This window comes from Hemitrygon akajei, chromosome 20 (genome assembly GCF_048418815.1).
Source record: "Hemitrygon akajei chromosome 20, sHemAka1.3, whole genome shotgun sequence".
In the NCBI taxonomy this organism is placed as follows: domain Eukaryota; kingdom Metazoa; phylum Chordata; class Chondrichthyes; order Myliobatiformes; family Dasyatidae; genus Hemitrygon; species Hemitrygon akajei.
Window position 1 is genome coordinate 28,216,152 of NC_133143.1, and position 19,733 is coordinate 28,235,884.

Consider the following 19,733-nt stretch of genomic DNA (forward strand, 5'->3'; position numbering starts at 1 on the left):
TCACTTCATATTTATCCTGTTGCACCTTTAGCCGGAATACACAAACGTCTGCTTTTGGTACATACCACCTAGTCTTAGGAGTGTCCCCAAGGACCAGGATTTCTGGAAGAAACTTCACAGCGTAAGTGGCTATGCATAATCAAGTCTTCTAGACCTTAATTTAATATATATCATAAATACCAAGGTTGGCATAATTTCATGTGAGGTGGGGCTGTTAAAGTGGCAGCGTCTTCAAAGAATTTGATTGGCCAGATTGGCTTCTTTGCACAAAGGGGTTTCAGAAAACATTGACTCCAGTGACTTAGAGATATCAGAGTGAAAACAGAGTGCATTTAAGCAGCAGGTAGTATAAAATAGATCATATCAGATTAGTTGCCTCTTATTTATCATCACTGACCTTCATTTCAATTCAACTTAATGGGAACAAAAACTGCAATACGTATTTAATGGGTGGCCCTGATCCAGCTCATGGCCAAAATTACCTCCATAATTGTGAGTGAACTGGACCTTCTTTTCTACTTTCTCTAATACAAGCTATCTATTTCGAGGTTGTCAATTGGAAACCATCGAGAGGAATCCAGCTAAAACATGTTATAAGCTTTGCTGTTCTGTCCTTCATACTCTAGAAACGAATTTTTAGGAGACAAAGTTGAGTAGCCCAATAAAAATGCACAAGATGCTTAGATGCTGACATGCTTAAACTGGAAGCTTTAAGAAGTCTAATGGACAGCAAAGCTTTGTTCAAGGACTTGCCACTGCAAAATTCTGTAAGTTATGTGACCTAAGACATTGTAGATGACCTGCCACACAGTTAAGCGTTGCATTGGAGGAAAACCCAGTTAAGACGAGCCCTTTGCACCAGGCTGGACAGCCTGGGTCCTGCAAAAGATAGGACCCCTAGGTAATGATGAAGTGGGTGTCACAAGTGTTGTGGAGATCTGCTACTGCATGAGTATCCAGATGTGTGTTACATCTCATTGAACACTGCTTCAAATGTTCAGGCTCCTCCAGATATTATCTATCCTGTGAGGTCTCTCCCAGAGACCAACCCATATTTCAGAAAATCCTGTGAGAACAACCTTAGCCACAAGAGACCTGTGATGGTGGTCAAAGGCAGCCGACAATGTAGCTGTTAATACCCGCAAGTCTTAAAAATTGTTACAGCCAATAATAGAAATCTTGTTTTCAAGTTGATATACAGTATATTCTAGATGAGTTCTTTATGGTTAAAATTATAAATAAAACAAGCTGCTGACCTTAAAAAATGGGCTAAAGCCATGTAAATGGCACATCCTGCAAAGGCTGAATGCTCCTCACCCACCTCCTCCGCATCCCTGTTCCAACTAACTCACCCTCCAACCTCACTACCCCACTCATCTTTCATTTCAGGTTCCTTGTTCTCAGCCTCTCTATCTCACGTCCTTTGACCTCGTCCCTGCTCTCCCTCAACCCCATCATGTTTCACCCTTCTACCGTAGCCCCTCCAGCTCAACTCCCCCCAATTTCCATCCAACCACCAAACTCCATCATTCATACCTCCCATTTCCATCCACCCCATCTATCCTCAACCCCACCTTCCATCTAATCTCTTTTTTGTTGGCCCCTTCAAAATTAATTCCCCTCACCTCATCCCTCTTCCTCACCTCCACTGGACTGCCCTATCCTCTCCACCTAATCACCTCACCTTCACCTCTTCCACCTGATCTGGCTTTCCTTTTATCTCTTCATCACCCCACTACTCCTCATTTTCTTTCCTACCTCCTTCTCTCCACCCCAACATCATCACCCTTCCATCTAACACACCTCCCTCCCCTGATCTCCCTTTCTCTCTGCCTCTTCAACATCATTCTCTACCACCTCAGCTCTGCTCCACTTCACTCCAACTTCACAATACCCTCACAACAATAATCTACATAGCATTAGAAAAATCAATTGAAACTGTGGGTGACATAGAGGAAAAGCTGGGGCCCTTCAGGAATTAACGGGAGGTTTGGGGACTTCCTGAGATCACCCCTTAAAGTTTACACAGGCTCAGTCAGATCATCATTTTAATTAGGTGTACTGGTACACAATACTTCTCAACCCCAGCCTTGAGCGATCTGACTGGTCTTGGTTTGCTGGTTGAAGAGCTACAATACCAGCAGATGGCGATGATGAGTCTTGGTTATATTAAAAAAAGAACAGCAACATGAGGAAATCTGCAGGAGCTGGAAATCCAAAGCAACGCATACAAAATGCTGGAGGAACTCAGCAGATCAGGTAGCATCTATGGAAGTCTGAAAGTGTGTTTTCTTTCACGTTTGTTTTTCATTTCTCATGGATCTTGTGACTCTTCATGGGTCTCATCCAACCCCACAACCCAATGGGATTTCTGCCCAAGTCCATGTAAGAACAATTAATGATTGGAATTTGGATTGCATTTGGTCTAAAAGCTCATGGCAATGATGTGTCAGAGATGTGTACTTTGTATAAGTTGTGAACACTGTAGTTCTGTGGTATTACTGTGGACCTGCTTTATTACTGAGGCTGCCAGCACTACGGTTATAGAGACCATAAGACAAAGGAGCAGAAGCTGGCCATTCAGCCCATCGAGTCTGGTCTGCCATTTTTTCATGAGCTGATCCATTCTTCCATTTAATCCCACTCCCCCGCCTTCTCACCATAACCTTTGATGCCCTGACTACACAGATACCTATCAATCTCTGCCTTAAATACACCTAATCACTTGGCCTCCACTGCCGCCCGTGGCAACAAATTCCACAGATTCACCACCCTCTGGCTAAAAAAATTTCTTCACATCTCTGTTCTGAATGGGTGCTCTTCAATCCTTAAGTCATGCCCTCTCATACTAGACTCCCCCACCATGGGAAACAACTTTGCCACATCCACTCTGTCCATGCCTTTTGACATCAAAATGTTTCTATGAAGTCCCCCCTCATTCTTCTAAACTCCAAGGAGTACAGTCCAAGAGCAAACAAACGTTCCTCATATATTAACCCTCTCATTCCCAGAATCATTCTAGTGAATCTTCTCTGAACCCTCCCCAACGTCAGCACATCCTTTCTTAAATTAGGAGCCCAAAACTGCACATACTATTCCAAGTGAGGTCTTACCTGTGCTTTATAGACCCTCAACAACACATCCCTGCTCTTATATGAATGAGAAATGAATGCCAACATTGCATTCTCCTTCTTCACCACTGACTCAACCTGGAGGTTAACCTTAAGGGTATCCTGCATGAGGACTCCCAAGTCCCATTGCATCTCAGAACTTTGAATTCTCTCCCTATTTAAATAATGGTCTGCCTGTTTATTTCTTGTACCAAAGTGCATGACCATACACTTTCCAACATTGTATTTCATTTGCCACTTCTTTGCCCTTTCTTTCAATCTATCCAAGTCTCTCTGCAGACTCTCTGTTTCCTCAGCACTACCGGCCCCTCCACCTATCTTTGTATCATAAGCAATCTTAGCCACAAAGCCATCTATTCCATAATCCAAATCGCTGATATACAATGTAAAAAGAAGTGGCCCCAACGTGGACCCTTGTGGAACACCACTGGTAACCGGCAGCCAACCAGAATGGGATCTCTTTATACCCACTCTCTGTTTCCTGCCAATCAGCCAACGCTCTATCTACGTATGTAACTTTTCCATAATTCCATGGGCTCTTATCTTGTTTAGCAGCCTCATGTGTGGCACCTTGTCAAAGGCTTTCTGAAAATCCAAATACATAACGTCCACTGCATCTCCCTTGTCTAGCCTACTTGTAATTTCCTCAAAAAATTGCAATAGGTTTGTCAGGCAGGATTTTCCTTTAAGGAAATCATGCTGAGTTCAGCCTATCTTATCATATGCCTCCAGGTACTCTGTAACCTCATAAATGATCTTACAGGATTGCTGTGATTTCCATAGATTTTGCTGGTGGTCCTCCCAGGACTGCTGTCATTATCCATACTCATCTTGTCTTTTTATCGTTCTGGTCCTTCAACATTGAATTGGATTTCAAGTACTGTAGTGGCCTTGAGTATTACTCTGTCCTCCTGGACAGTATTATGGTACCTCCATAACGTTGTGGTCTTCTGTTCTCAATTGTACATCTTGATGCAGGGTTTCAACCCACAACATCAACATCCTATTCTTACCTGTACTGTCCTGTGCGGCACAGGCTGCAATCAAGAGACTGTTACCTTGTGGTCCTTCTTTTAGCCTCCTACCGAGCTCCCTATATTTGCTCTTCATCCTACCTTTCTCACTGAAAATGTGTACCAAGACTACTGGCTGTTCACCCTCCCTCCCCTCAGAGAATGTTGTCACCTGATCTGAGACATCCCTCATCCTGGCACCTGGGAAGCTTCTATCTGGGATCCGGAGACGGAGTCAGATTTAATATCATTGTGAAGTTTGCGACAGTGGTACATTGCAATGCGTGGATTTATACATACATAGAAAATTAAAAAAGTGTCTTGGGTTCATTGTCCATTTAGAAATCAGATGTCACCTTGTTGAGGCATCGTCTTTTGAAGATCTGTTGATGTGGCGAGGCTCGAGTTCCTCAAGCAGTTTGTGTTGCTCCGGATTCCAGCGTCTACAGTTCTGTGCATTTCTTTCCTTTCAAAGCTGCTGGTATAGCTGTCAATCAGTTCAGTTATTATTATTAATATTCAGTTATTGTGGAGATTGGAAAACACGCCAGAATCAGAAGCAGGTTTAATTTATGTCATGAAATTGGTTGTCTTTGCGACAGCCATGCAAGGCAATAGAAAAAAACGTGAATTGCAGTAAGTAGTTAAATAGGTAGTGCAAAAACAGAAATAAAAAAGTAGTGAGGTAGCATTCATGGGTTCAATGTCCATTCAGAAATCGGATGAAGCCATTCCTGAATCATTGAGCGTGTTGCCTTCAGATTCCTGTACTTGGTTCCTGACGGTAACAATGAGAACAGGTCATGTCCTGGCTGGTGGGGGTCCTTAATGTTCAGTGTGCTGTTAGGTACAAGGCAATCTAGATGAGTGCATGGAAGTGGATAAGTATGAGCAAGGGGAGGGGAGGAAAATAATATTCTCTTCTGAGCAATTTCCTAAAATGCATTTCATCTCTTCATTTGAAATGTACAAGTGCCAATTTACCTAATAACAGTTCTTTTTCCAAAGTATAATGATGTTTTTAAGCAACAACAAAAATTACTGAGCATTTTTCAGCTTTTAAATGAGTACCAATTAACTTGAGGTTCACAACCCCTATACTTAAGATTTGAAAGGCACATTTGATCTCAGGCAATATGGCTCAGTTGGCAAGAGCCAACAGTGGACACTGTGTAATGTGATAATGCCAAATGATCCTATAATTAGATAGTGCATTATTTGTGGCTACTTTATTGAGTACCATCTGTACCTAATAAACTGGCTGCTGAGTGTATGTTCATGATTTTCACTTCAAGTTCATGTCCATTTCAAGGTTCAATATTTTGTGCGTTCAGGGATATTCTTCTGTACACCGTTTTTATAATACATAGATGTTTGAGTTATTATCACCTTCCTGTCAAGTTGAACCAGACTGGCAATTCTCCTCTGACCTCTCTCATTAATAAGGCATTTTTGCCCACAAAACTGCCGCTCACTTTTGTTTTTCGCACCATTCTCTGTTATATGTTGCAATCCCAGGAGATCAGCAGTTTCTGAGATACTCAAACCTGGCACCAACAGTCATTCTACAGTTAAAGTCACTTGGATCAAATTTCTTCCCCATTCTGATGTTTGGTCTGAACAACAACTGAACCTCTTGACCGTGTCTGTGTGCTTTTATGCACTGAGTTGCTGTCACATGATTGGTTATTTGCATAAATGAGCAGGTGTACCTAATAAAGAGGCCTCTGAGTGTATAACTGCAAGAGAACACAATGCACTGATACACAAGAGAATTGGCTTCATTAGGAAGTGATTACAAATATTTAATGATGTTTAACTTTTATTGCAATTTCTGTCGAGATTCTTCTTATGGTGAACACATGCAACTGCCGTCCCCTAGAATAAAATTCATCTCTCATTTAGAGTTTGTGGTGAGGGACTTCAACCTTTGTTGCTTCAAACCACTCCGTAAAAACACAGCAAATTAGGCACTGTTGCTGCTGGATCATATTTAGTAATTGAGACTTTGGAGAGGGCGCAGAAGAGGCTTACCAGGATGCTGCCTGCATGTGCTATCATGAGAGGCTAGATAAACTTGGGTTTTTAAGATGTTGGGAAAGATTTGTAGCTCAGGTTGAGGATATTGTTGTTGAGTGGCTTGTAAGATTCGAAGTTGCACAGATGAAGTTGCCTCGCTGGGTAATGAAACGTCTCCAAGCTAATGAGCCAGCCGGCGAGCCACTCAACTACAACAAACTTGGGTTGTTTTCTTTGGGGCAGTGGAGGCTGAGGGGAGATCTGATTATGATTATTTTGATTATGATTATATCTGATCTGATTATTTCGCAAGATTATGAGAAGCATGGATAGAGTGGACAGAGAGGATCAGTTTTCCATAGTTGAAATATCTGATAGCAGAGGGCATGCATTGAAGGTGAGGGGCGACAGGTTGAAAGGAGATGTGAGGGGTAAGTTTTTTTACTCAGAGAGTGGTGGATGCCTGGAATGCACTGCCTGGTATGGTGGTAGGGGCAAATACATTAGAGGCTTTTAAGAGATGTTTAGAAGGCAGATGGATGTAAGGAAGATGGAGGGATATGGGTGTGGTGTAGGTAGGAGGGATTAGTGTTCGGGCAGTTTTGATTTGCCTTTTATCTGGTTCAGCACAACATTGTGGGCCGAATGGCCTGTTCCCGTGTTTAACTGAAAATGATGAATTTTTAAAATTCTAAATTATGGCTTTACATAGAAAGATAGTTTTAAAAAAACAGAAGATGTTGAAAATACTCAGCAGGTTAGGCAGCCTTTGTAGAGACGGAAATGGAGTTAATATTTCAAACTGATGACTTTTAAATAAAATTGGGGAAAACATTATAAATCAAACTTCATTCATCATGACAAGATGCCATTCTCTGGAGAGTACATTGGTAGAATCTCCCAAATTCAAAATACATCACATTTTTAAGAGTGATTCGATAGAATTTTAATAGTTAAATTGACTTCAAATATTGACTTTAAATATTTTGAGTCCAACAATGCTTCCGTTGAGTTACAAACCTACAATAGGAGGCTCCTCCTGAACGTTCAAATATCTTTGCTAAGATAAACTATCCACAGGACAGTCTAAAGGCTTCTGAAGACCAAGAACCCAGATGCCCAAAGTTAGTGTTGTCAAGCCTGACTCTGAGTATATCACTATTGATAGGTAAAATATACCTGTGACCCTTTTTGATGTGCATAGTGGCAATGCCAGTCTGATTTGCAAGCTTCCATGAACTCTGTCACCGTGGGCCCAAAATAACTTATTACCTGGTTAGGTAAAGGCCAATTAGCCTAACCCCATTGTTTTATGTTTTAAACTGATTACCGCTAACAGTTTACATTAACAACTGAAGACTGGTTCTTGTTTGAGTTAATGTCTACACATAATCTCATAACTCTTGAATCCTTTTTTTTGGTATTTTGAATCCATACTGTATCACCTGAGCATCGTTGTTAGATATTAAGGCAATTATGTAACACAAAGTAGTGTAGACCAAAGATATATATTTTGAGGGATATAGATTGGGTAAATGCAAAGAGGCTTTTTTCCCACTGAGGTTGGAGGAGATTATAGCTGGAGGTCATGGGTTAAGGATGAAAAGTGAAATGTTTAAGGGGAACATGAAGGGGATCTTCTTCACTCAGAGGCTGATGAGGGTGTGGAACGAGCTGCCAGCAGAGTGGAGTCTGCGTTTGAATTCAGGAATGAAAAGAAATTTGGATAGGTACATGGAAGGGTGGGGTATGGAAGGCTATGGTCTGGGTGCAGGTTAGTGGGACAAGGCTGAATAATAGCTTGGCATGGACTAGATGGGCTGAAGGGCCTGTTCTGGTGCAGCTGTGTTCTATGACTCTAAAGGAGCAAAGTAGTTTCTCCATTTTGTTTTTTCAGGAAGAGAACACTTTTCACGTTGCAGGACTACTCAGTTTAAATTAAGCTTTAAAGTGAGAGCCACAACTGTAACTTAGGAAGTAAGCAGCCAAAGTTTAGACAAAGAGTGATATGATAAAAACTAATAAATCTATTTTTAGGAACTTACAGGAAGGAATAGGCTATTTGGTCCCTCGGGCACATTCTACCGTTCAGTGAGATCCTGGCTGATTCGTCTTTTTTACCCATATCCATTACCAACTTTAGGCTATTTTCAGTAACGTCGTTTGAAGGATAAATATCAGTTAAAAGAGCAGAGAGAGTGGAGACATGGATCTTTTATACTCAGCAGAAGAGACAAATGAGGCTCATTTGAAAGGAGGCACATTTAACAGTTCTACGCTCTCTCAGTACACATGGCTTGGGTGTGTGACTTGAGATGTGACTTCCTGACCCAGACGCAAGACGGTGGCTGTAGCAGAGTAATTCGTTGTGTGTGAGGAATTACTTAGTGGTAGATTTGCACCATTTTGCCTCGAACCTTTCTCAGATACTTAAGCTTACCTGTCAACTACCCCATGAGTGTCAAGAACTTGTTGTATTTGTACCACAAATGTCCTTGCACCAGATAGGCAGTACAGATATTTCATTTCATCAATATATGATACTCAGCCTGAGAGGCCCAGAATGTGTTGGGGGCTGGTCTCCACCAGGTTTTCAAAATGTAGCATTTAATAAAACTGCCACAGTTTTCTCTCTTACTTCATGCTTCATACTCTATTTCTCCTTCTGGATCAACTTTGATTGTAATTGACCTGCTTTCTCTGTCATACGCCCTATCTTAAATCTCAAGAGCCAAGGAGATGAGACTATTGAGGCCAGCTTTCAGGAGGACTTGGAAACTGCACAGACGTTACTAATTCTCATTTGTCACAGAATATACATCAACATTTGTTGGAGCTAAGGAGTGAACTTAAATCTAATTCATGACACACCAGGCACCATGCTCTGTAAGAAATTCTGGGCCAGTTTCCATTTAAAAAAAAGATTTCTAATTACAAACCCATGGAACAATTTTCATCGTCTTGACATATCCAAGTCAAAGCATTACAAATCTTTGCTTAAACAAAATACTGATCAGAGACAGGAAAATCTACAGCATCATTTGTACAGATGTTGTATTGTTTGGCAGTTGAATTACCTACATGCAGATTCCTGCATATGATCTAGCAGTGCCTGGTGCAAACCTCAGCATGTTACTTATTTCTGGGAACCATTCCAACCTCCCTTGAGATAGTTGGCGAGCTGACAGTGGAGACGCTAGCAGTGATGGTACAGTAACTCTCATTTGTATCTGGCTCCACGGAAGCAGTTTCTTGGTGTCACTGACATTGGACATGAAACAACGGATTATCACTGACACGATTCTTACCACACATTTTCCCAACGAGTTTGGGCCAAAGCTAAATCCTCAAATTGTGTGTGTGGTTTCTTGTGAGAGACTGGCTTGTTTTTAAAAATAACAAGGAACTGGAACTGAACCCCACCTTGAATATACTTATTTCCAATTTTAGCAGTGGAAAAGTGTTGACCAGGTCAGGCAGCATCTGTGGAAAGAGAAACAGTTAAGGTTTCGGGTTAATACCGCTTATCAAATCTGTAGCATGACGTCTGTAGCCTTCAGTGTGTAAAAGGGCAAACATGCAGTACAGCTGTATTCATAATTGCACAACTTTGAAAGCAGATAAATTACGTTATGATTCTATAATGTAAAATGTTTCCTTTTTATTATACTTTTGCATTTATTGTTGCATTGTTTAATCAGTGGCATTCTAATTAATAATCAGGTCCAATACCACTGTCAGGAAGACAAATCAGTAGTCTTATACTCACTGCTAAATGATGGTTTTAAAGTTTTATTGAACTATTTATTTTCCTTCTTGAATTTACCATGGGGGTGGCATGGTAGCATAGAGGTTAGTACAACGCTTTACAGTACCAGCGACCCGGGTTCAATTCCTGCCGCTGTCTGTAAGGAGTTTGTACGTCCTCGCCATCTCCATGTGGGTTTCCTCCCACAGTCCGAAGATTTACTGGTTGGCAGGTTAATTGGTCATTGTAAATTGTCCCACGATTAAGCTGGTTTGCTGGGCTGTATGGCTCACAAGGATGGGAAGGTCCCGTGTTTTAATAAATAAATAAATTATTATTCCCACTTTAGTAAATATTATATTTTTACATTGGAGTGTAAGTATCTCTTATATTTCAGATATATTGGTATTGGTTTACTTTTCTCACAGTGAAAAGCTTGCTTTATGTACTTTATGTTACTGCATGCTTGGATGTATGACGTAGATCATGTATTTAGTGTAGAAAGTTCCTGGGTGAACATTATATTGTTCAAATCTAATTTGTAATGCATATCACACTGACGCTAATATAAACACGAATGGCGTACAAGAAACAGGCGTGAATGAACATGTATGTTATAAAAGAAAAACATTAGGAATAATAGATGCCAAAAGGAACTTTTTGACCAACAGTTAACACTTGACTGTTTTCCATTTTCCATACTCTCAGGATGAGATCCCCCATGTGCCCTGTTTAGCTGTAGACACCAAGTTGCTTTATATAAACATCACCCTTGGGTTAAAGAAACATGATTTACTGTTAGTACAGCCTTATTGCATTTAGTAGGGGAAAAATAATGCCACATCCTGAAACCTATTCTTTTGGATAAAACTCCACCATGCTAAATCATGACTACTTGCACTGCAACCTTGGTATGGAAAAGCATGCTAGAACAATTTCTAACTAGCAATGAATATTTCTTTGTCCAAGCTGGGGAAATCTTAGCATTCAGAGCAAGACTCACATAATGGTAATAACATCTGGCATTGTTATCCAACCCTTTAGAATGTTGCACAATCAACACAGCAATGTAAATGAGGCCAGACCAGGGTATGGTTTGCTACTGGTGATGGATGTTACTGTGAGCATTTGAAACTAACCTAGAACTAATCTAATACCAGCTTTCATGTTCAGTCCTAATGTCAAGGGGAAACATACATTTCTGGAGTTGACAGCAGTTTGGAGTTGGTGGGGGTAAGAAGAGTTGTTCAATACAACATGGAATTTTGACAATATGATACTCTTCTCCGGGTAGAAAATGGAGAGTTGTTAAATACATCCAGGTATTTCACACATTGTGACGTGGTGAATGGGAATGACTAGTGTTTTTCACTAAACATTTCTTTTTCTTTCTTTCTTTCTTTCTTTTTCAATCTTTTTATTAGTATTAATAATATTATGAACAAAATACAATTGATATATTAATAAAGGGATTACAAACATACAAATTCCCATTACACATGAAAGAATACATAAGCAATGAATACAGTATAAATAAGTTTTCCTGAAACATGAACCATATAGTATATATATGAACAAGGTAAATCTAGATATTTCATAATATATAATATAAAAAAAGAAAAAATATATATATATGCAAAATTGACTAACCTACTGATCTAATATCTAAGAAAAAAAAGGAAGCAAAAAAAGAAAAAAAAAAGAAAAACTAAAAAAGAGAAAAAAAAGGGCTGTTTATAATATCTCACAAGAATACATAAACATCAATGTCGTCAACTCCGATCCTCTCAACATAAATACGATTAAAGCTGAAAAAACCAATAAGCTTGGAACAGGGTCGTATTACATCATATGAAAATATTGAATAAATGGTCTCCATATCTTTTCAAATTTAATAGAAGTATCGAATACACCACTTCTAATTTTTTCTAAATTTAAACATAACATAGTTTGAGAAAGCCAATGAAATACAGTGGGAGGATTAATTTCCTTCCAATTCAACAAAATAGATCTTCTAGCCATCAAAGTGAGAAAAGCAATCATTCGACAGGCGGAAGGAGATAAATGAAGTGAGTCCATCATCGGATCAAGCTTTTTTGGCTTGGAAAACTAAGGGTTTATTAAGATTTTCTGATTTATTTTCGGACAATTGTTTTATGTCTTTTGAGCAATTATCTAATAAATATAATTTGCCTAGATTTCATTTTTTTAGATACTTACAGGTTAGGCATTTTTTAAGTACGGTACTTCCTACGTTTCCAAATTTTGTGTCTTCAGATATTTTGGAGAGTTTGTTTGAATTAAACCCTTTTCAAAAAGGGCTTATATCAAAACTTTATAATATAATTATGAAGATACATTCAGTGCCCCTTGATAAGACCAAAAATGATTGGGAAAGAGAGCTTAATCTTATTATTCCTATTGAGAATTGGGATAGAATTCTTCAATTAATTAATACATCATCTATATGTGCCAAACATTCATTAATACAATTTAAGGTTGTACATAGGGCCCATATGTCCAAGGATAAATTAGCTCATTTTTATTCTCATATAAACCCTATTTGTGACAGATGTCAATTGGAAATCGTGTCTTTAACCCATATGTTTTGGTCATGTCCGCTTTTGAAAAAATATTGGAAAGATATTTTTGATATTATCTCTGCGGTACTGAACATCGATTTACAACCCCATCCTATTACCGCAATTTTTGGTTTACTAAACATTTCTAACTTTCGCTGAGTGGAGTTTTGCCAGCTGATTGTTAAAAGATGAATTGACCTAAGTACTTTAAATTTTACTGTCATGGTTCAGTGATAAATATAGTCTTCAGTCATAATAAATATAGACATGTGTTAAGCCCAATCAAAATTACTACTATAAATCCTACAAATAACTATTCAAAAACTATCCATGTTGGAAATTCTAGGTAACTCTGCCACTTGTAATTAATTTAATTTCATTCTCAATTTCCGTGTGGATATTGATAGGATGCAGCATTCACAGTAAACAGCACTGTGGTGTAATAATTGACACAACAATGGCACTGTGACTCCTTTTTAATGGCTGTCACTGTACAGTTATTCAATCTGAGAACAATACTGTAATGAATCTGACATTTCATGTGGTATCTGTGACAACCACAGTTATATTAGATCATTTAATAATCATACAGCATATTACATGCCGTAAGAACATGGATGCACCTAAGGGAATACTGCGGTAATTTTTTGACTTGGCTCATTTTACTGTGTAATTTCCTGGTGAGTGGTGGGTGTTGCAAGTACAACTCACAGGAGTTTCTAACAAATGTTGGTATTTCTTCGTTTAACAAGGATTAGAAAGAGCATTTGAAAGAACCTCAGATATATAACTTCCACCAGTAAACGCAGGTGGGAATTAAAAGAATTTCTTTGTACCATGGGACTTGCTGCCGCAGTGAGCGGTGGGAAAAGTGTTGTTAATATGGATAAAGGTTTATTTATTTATTGAGATACAATGCAGAATAGGCCCTTCAAGCCACGCCGACTTGCAGTCCCCTGATTTAATGTTGGCCTAATTTACAAAGACCAATGAACCTAACAGCTGGTATGTCTGTTTAAATTATAAGAAGGTTAAAAAAGGATATGCAGATTGAGCAGGGTGAAGAAGAATTGGAGGAGACTCATGCAGACCATTGGGCCAGCTGTTTTTTTTTTCCTTTTTGCACTGTTTGATCCAATAATAGGTGTGAAAACCCAGTTCTCAATATTAAAATGATTCCAACGTTTTCTTGACCACCTGCTCTCAGTGGAGTTTAAATAATTGGAGATCCTCTTCCCTGGTGTTCCTCCCCTGGAGTTTGCATTGCGAAGAAACAAAAGTTCTAGATGACCATGTTCTTACAGAATCTTGCATGTTGCCTTCTCAACTATACTTCTTGGCATTTTGTCTGAACTCATTCCCTTTTGATGTTACAGGTTGCACCAGTCATTAAGGAGCGGATGATGAAGAAAGGCAGCATGATGGTGGGTTATCAGCCCCATCGTGACAAAGTCAATTTCTTTCGTCAAATCATCATCAGCCCCCTTGTCAGCCGTGAGGATATGGACTTTATTCTCAACGAGATCGACAACCTGGGGAAGGACTTGTAATTTAGTTTAAGGTGTAGCTGATATGTTTACAGTTATCACGTTTACTAGGAGGTTTAAAATATTCAGACTTTAGCTTAGAAAATGGATAAGCACTAACTTGTACTGTACTCAATTTTAGCATGAACAAAATTAGCCTTCACTCAGCAGAACACAAACTTACTTTACAGAACAATGTCGAGGCTTAGTGAAGTATTTCTGTATTTATGTTCAGTTACAGATAGCTGGTCTTATACTGTAAGCATCTTAGCAGACATAGAGATGGTGTATATCTTTGCCATCCTGGGTGTGTCTAAACTTAAAGTAAAACCAAACACCTCCAGAGGTTGGCTACTGCTTGTCTAAACATCTCGCTGCAGCATTACATTTTGTCTTGCTCAGCTTCATTACCAGAAACAATTGTTAGGTTGCTGGGGCTATCTTGACTCCAAATATCATTAAATCTGAAGCAAAGTCATAAGAAGGTGGCTGGTGGTGTAGTGGCATCAGCACCTGACTTTGAGGCAAATGGTCCTGAGTTCAAACCCAGCTGGCTCCTGGCACGCTTTCCATCTGTGCTGGGTTGAGTGTTGAGCTAGCAACTCAGCCTTGTAAAAAAAAAAGTCAGATGCTAGCGGAAATGGCACAAGGTGTGAAAAGGAACAAGTTGAAAGCTTAAACATATAAGCTTGAACTGTAATTTCTTTCTTGTTGCAGATACACTTCAAATTTTAATTCTGTAGAGTGACCAAGCTTCAGTGAGAAAACATTTGGATTCCGTTTGCTTTTACATTAATTTATAAAGTTAAATTCCCACCCTAGTTTCGCGACCTGGCAAATAAGGGTCAAGAAAGAAGAATTAGGTTTTTCCTTTCCAACTGTGGTACTTTCCTTCCAGGCTGCAGTTAACATGGGAGAGGGTAGACAAAGACTAATTTATTTTGTTGTATGGAAAATTCAGGGTGCAAAGCATCTCCATCTTCCATCCTACTACTAAATTACTGCGTAATTTGGCAGAGGGACAGAAAATGGCACAAGTCAGGAAAAGCAGTCACTAATATTACTGACGCAGGGAAAACAATTCATTCAGTCTGAATGTCTGTTGAGCATTTGATAACATTTTTAAAAATTGCTGCTTTGCATATTGTGCATTGCTAGTTACAAGACTTACTCTAACCATGCTAACTTGTGATCTGTATGCTAAACGACAGCAAAAGCAATTAGAGTTCACTGTGCACAATATTAAGTAGTTCATAAACACAAGAAATTCTGCAAATTCATGAAATCCAAAACGATACACACAAAATGCTGGACCGGGACTGCTCCTCAGGACTAGTTTTGGCCTGAATTGCCACCTGTCTGTTCATTTCCATAGATGCTGCCTGACCTGCTGAATCCCTCCAGCATTTTGTGTGTATTGAGTAGTACAGCTGTGTGTAGTTAATAGGACATATAGTTTAGTGCTGTTCTGATAGCAGAAGCAAACTAAGCTTCATTTAATTCTTGCAATTATTCCTGCAGTTTAAAAGATATTTAAAGTGAGCAATTTGCTTTGCACATGTATATTTTGAAAGAACAAAGTTTAAAAAAACTCTTAAAATGGTGACGATTATGGTCACCAAGGGCAGAATTTCATTTTGTAAGTAACTCCATCTTGGCTCTCCCCACCACCTAAAGGTACCCAAGTGCCTACCTAGGAATCTGCAAGTGGTACTAATGAAAGTTTTGAACTGCATGCTTTTTACCTAGAATATATATTTCAAAGCTTTCAAGTAACATTTTATGGAAAGACCACTCCAGGCTAACAATGCTGCTATGATAGATTATTGAATTACAATGTTTGCATAATGATGGTTTCTTCTTTCTGTAGGATGACAAAAGCCCCTTTTTTAAAAAAAGAGTAGTCTCTATATTAATGTAATAAGGAGTTTTTGATTACCTATGCTAAGCTACACGTTTTTGATCTACTAAGATCGTTATAAAGGCATTAGGTTATACTGAAACATTTATTGTGGTGGGGCAGAAGGAAGGTGATCAAATATTCCAGAGGCAATCTTTCTCATCGAGCTAGTTTCTGTTTCTGTGTAAAGACTTTCCCAGCTATAGCAAGGCAGGCTTAGAAAAGACAAGGCCTCACAGTGATTACTTTTGGAAGAGTTCTTTGTTTTGTTTGAACAATGTTTTTATTTTCCACAGGCATTGTTATTTATTATAATATAATGGTTACATTTTTTTACAATATTTTCCAGAGTGCTGCACTGTTTATTGTAGAACTGAAATCTTTAATGTAGAAAACTGAGTATAGAGCTCTGGTTAAAAAAAAAAAGATTAATTTAAAATAATGTATTTGCTGCCTGGTAATTTAAACAGTGTAAAATTTTACGAGTGTCATGTGCAGAATTTGTTCTATAAACATAATTATCATTTCTGAGAATCCTGGTCTGAGGCAGCTGATTCCCTGCCCCACAGACATCCAGTTCCACGCTTCCTGACAGGATTTTCCTTGTATGTACAACAGTCAGCACTCCAGGGAAACGATGTTGTGAGGATGGGGCTGTTGTTTGTGTGGTTCAAAGCACAAATATGGCCACCAGTGTAAAATCAGAATGGATGTTGCTAAATTTATCAAAAAAGATTCTTACTAAATAAAGAGAAGTGTCAAAATACGAAACTAAGATTAATAACTAGGAAAAGTAGTTTGAATGAACGGTAGGTTCGTCAGTGGACAAAGATACAAAGGCTTGAGGTGCAATCTATGCAACTTGGGAAAAGAAAGTCAGTAGCTGGAGAAATTACTGTAATGTTAACAAAGTGCTTCAGCTTCACTAATGTTTGCTGTGATTATCTGGTCTGGCTTAAACAGGACTCCTCTTCCCCTCGGATGCCTCAGTCCCCTCGGAAGCAGTCTGGTCAGCCATTCAGTGTTAACTAAATACGGCAGACACTGGAAATCTGAAACTGAAAATGCTGGGGCTACTCGGCAGGGAAGGCAGCATTTGTGAAAGAAACTTAATGTTTTAGATCAGTGATACTTCATCAGCCACATTTCCGATGGGAGGTGCTGAATCTTAAACTTTAGCCTTGTTGCTCTGCCTACGGATGCTGGCTAACTCACTGATCATAGAGAAGCACAGCACAGAAACAGGCCCTTCGGCCCATTGAGTCCATGCCGAAACCATTTAGACTGCCTACTCTAACTGACCTTCGTTGGAACCATAGCCCCCCATACCCTTACCATCCATGCACCTATCCAAACTTCTCTTTAACATTGAAATCGAGCTCACATTCACCACTTGCACTGGCAGCTCGTTCCACAATCCTCTGAAGAAGTTTCCCTTTAAACTTTTCACCTTTCACCCTTAACCCATGACCTGTAGTTGTAGTCCCACCCAACCTCAGTGGAAAAAGCCTGCTTGCATTTGCCCTATTTACCTCCCTCATAATTTTGTCTGCCTCTATCAAATCTCCTCTCAATCTTCTCCACAGTCCTGACCTATTCAATCCTTCTTTACAACTCAGGTCGTCCATTTGGGGGTTGCTGGGTGGTGCAATGCCAACTGGAAGGGCCTATTTCCACACTGTATCTCTAAAATAAATTTAAAAGGACACTCTTCATTGATCTAATTACCTGGGTCCACAAGCTTTCAGACACTAAGTTAAAACTTTGTTGGGTATTTTAAATCTGGTTTTAACATTCCTGTAATACTTTGCTCCAAAACACTAATTCAGAATAATTTGCATTGGAGGTACTACCTTTGGATTTCTGTGACAGTCAATAGACTCTCTTCAAGTCTTGCAGCTGCTGTATTGAAGAGGCTGGAGAAACTTCGTTTTGGCTTGAAAAGGAACAAGCAAAGCAGGATAACAGTGGGAAAGATAATGATATTTGGAAGATAACAATCTCCATTAGTAACTAAATACACAACAACCCATTTTTCCCACACAAAATTATTCTGTCGCTGTTCATTGACTGACATGTTTTTGTTAAGATGTGAGATTGTGACTACTGCTGGATGATTTGCACATGAGGATTCGTTGTAATAAAATAGCTATCTGCATATTCATAGTATTGAGGCAAAAGACAAATCAGTCACGCATATTTTTTCTTTTTCCTGGTAAATATAATTGATAATATTTTGACAGAGCACTGATTAATCCGTTAAGCACTTGTTGATCTACATTTTTTTCATTAGTTGGATGATTTCTAATCATTCTTTGTTGTTAAAATTTTAACTAAGATCTGAAGAACATCTTCTGTCACTCCATTCAAATTCCAGTAAGGAAATTTCCTTTAGTCCCACAGTGTCTTTTCATTTTCCAACTGGCCAGGAAGTAAGTGTGGACAGCAGGTTGGGGAAGTGATTAGGTCAGCCAGTGACAGATGTATGAGCAGTTTGCAAAAGGTGGCCATGCAGATCGACCTTCGTAATTAAATGTCAGCTGAGATGGCCTCATCCAATCGGGTCAGACATTTTGCACTGTTGTCCACCTCCTATTGAGCAACGTTGCTTTAAAAACTTGGAAAAGTTACCAGTCGAGCAAATACAAACCTGAGCACTTATTTTATAGAAAGTCGTGTTGATTTCTTTAATGCTTCAAGTGTATAGTGTGCTGCTTTTACAGTGAGGTGTTGTCAATGCAAAATACATCTGCCAGTGTACAACACTGCTCCTGAAAGCAAAACTGTTTCTGTTAACTGAAGAAATGTTGCAGTGGTGTTATCTTTCTAGTATAATTCAATTCTCCGCAACATGGTGCTTCTCTAGTGAAATACCAAGCGTAAAGATTTACCATGGATTTACTAGCTGGAGTGAGTTTTTTGCTCTCTTTTACGTAACGCAACTTTGTGGGTGCTCTGGACCATTTAAATTTAAAATAGAACCAGTACATCAAACTGTCGCTGAAATTAGACTTTTTTTTATATATTCAACGTATTGAGCTAAATATATTTGAATTAGATAAGGTGATAACTTACGTTTTAATGTCAAATGAAAAGCAAAATTCTGTATTTAACGTAGTGAAATAAAAGTTGCAAACCAAATCAACATTCACACATCTTTTTATGTGCAGAACGATTGTAGTTTTTATATCATTGGGGTTTGAAAAATATCTTGTATGTAGTTTTGCCAGCAATGTTTCCTCTTCCTGGATGAACCAGAAGATCATGCAACTCAAAATGGGCAAGTTTGAAGTATCCCTTTCAGTCACTCCTAACTCCCAATCCTTTTGCTTTGCAAAATTTCCACATTAGAAGTATCCCAGACCTAAGTTTTATCCCAGCAATATAAAAACTCTATTCCATATGTTTCTAATGAGTTTCCAGACAGTGACTTACAAATGCTTTTAACTCATTCCATACAATGGCTCATACATAACATTGTTCACCCAGAAACAAGCTGTGGCAAATAGTCATTAGACAGCTTTGTTTGTTTCCCTTTGTCCAGAAATAGCTTTAATAGACGATAAACAAAGGATGGCCTCTGAACTGCTCCCAGAAGAACTTCTGACCACTCAAAACACCTATTTCCACATGCATGATACTGAGTCAAGGCGGCAACAGTTAACTCTACCTGGAGACCAAGAATGATTTTGAACATAGAATATAGAATTGTACAGCACAGTACAGGCCCTTCGGCCCACAATGTTGTGCCGACCCTTAAACCCTGCCTCCCATATATCCCCCCACCTTAAATACCTCCATATACCTGTCTTGC

At 39.1% G+C, this 19,733-nt stretch overlaps 1 protein-coding gene across 1 annotated transcript in view; it reads left to right on the plus strand.

Annotated features, from left to right (window-relative positions):
• The window catches only part of LOC140713676 (acidic amino acid decarboxylase GADL1-like), a 66,447-nt gene extending 47,387 nt beyond the window's left edge, over window positions 1-19,060 (plus strand). The window contains exons 14-15 of the mRNA XM_073024057.1: window positions 32-121; window positions 13,870-19,060. Coding sequence (XP_072880158.1) covers window positions 32-121; window positions 13,870-14,043 — 264 coding nt within the window. The 3' untranslated portion in view covers window positions 14,044-19,060. The remainder of the gene's footprint in view (window positions 1-31; window positions 122-13,869) is intronic.
• The last annotated feature ends 673 nt before the right edge of the window (window positions 19,061-19,733 follow it).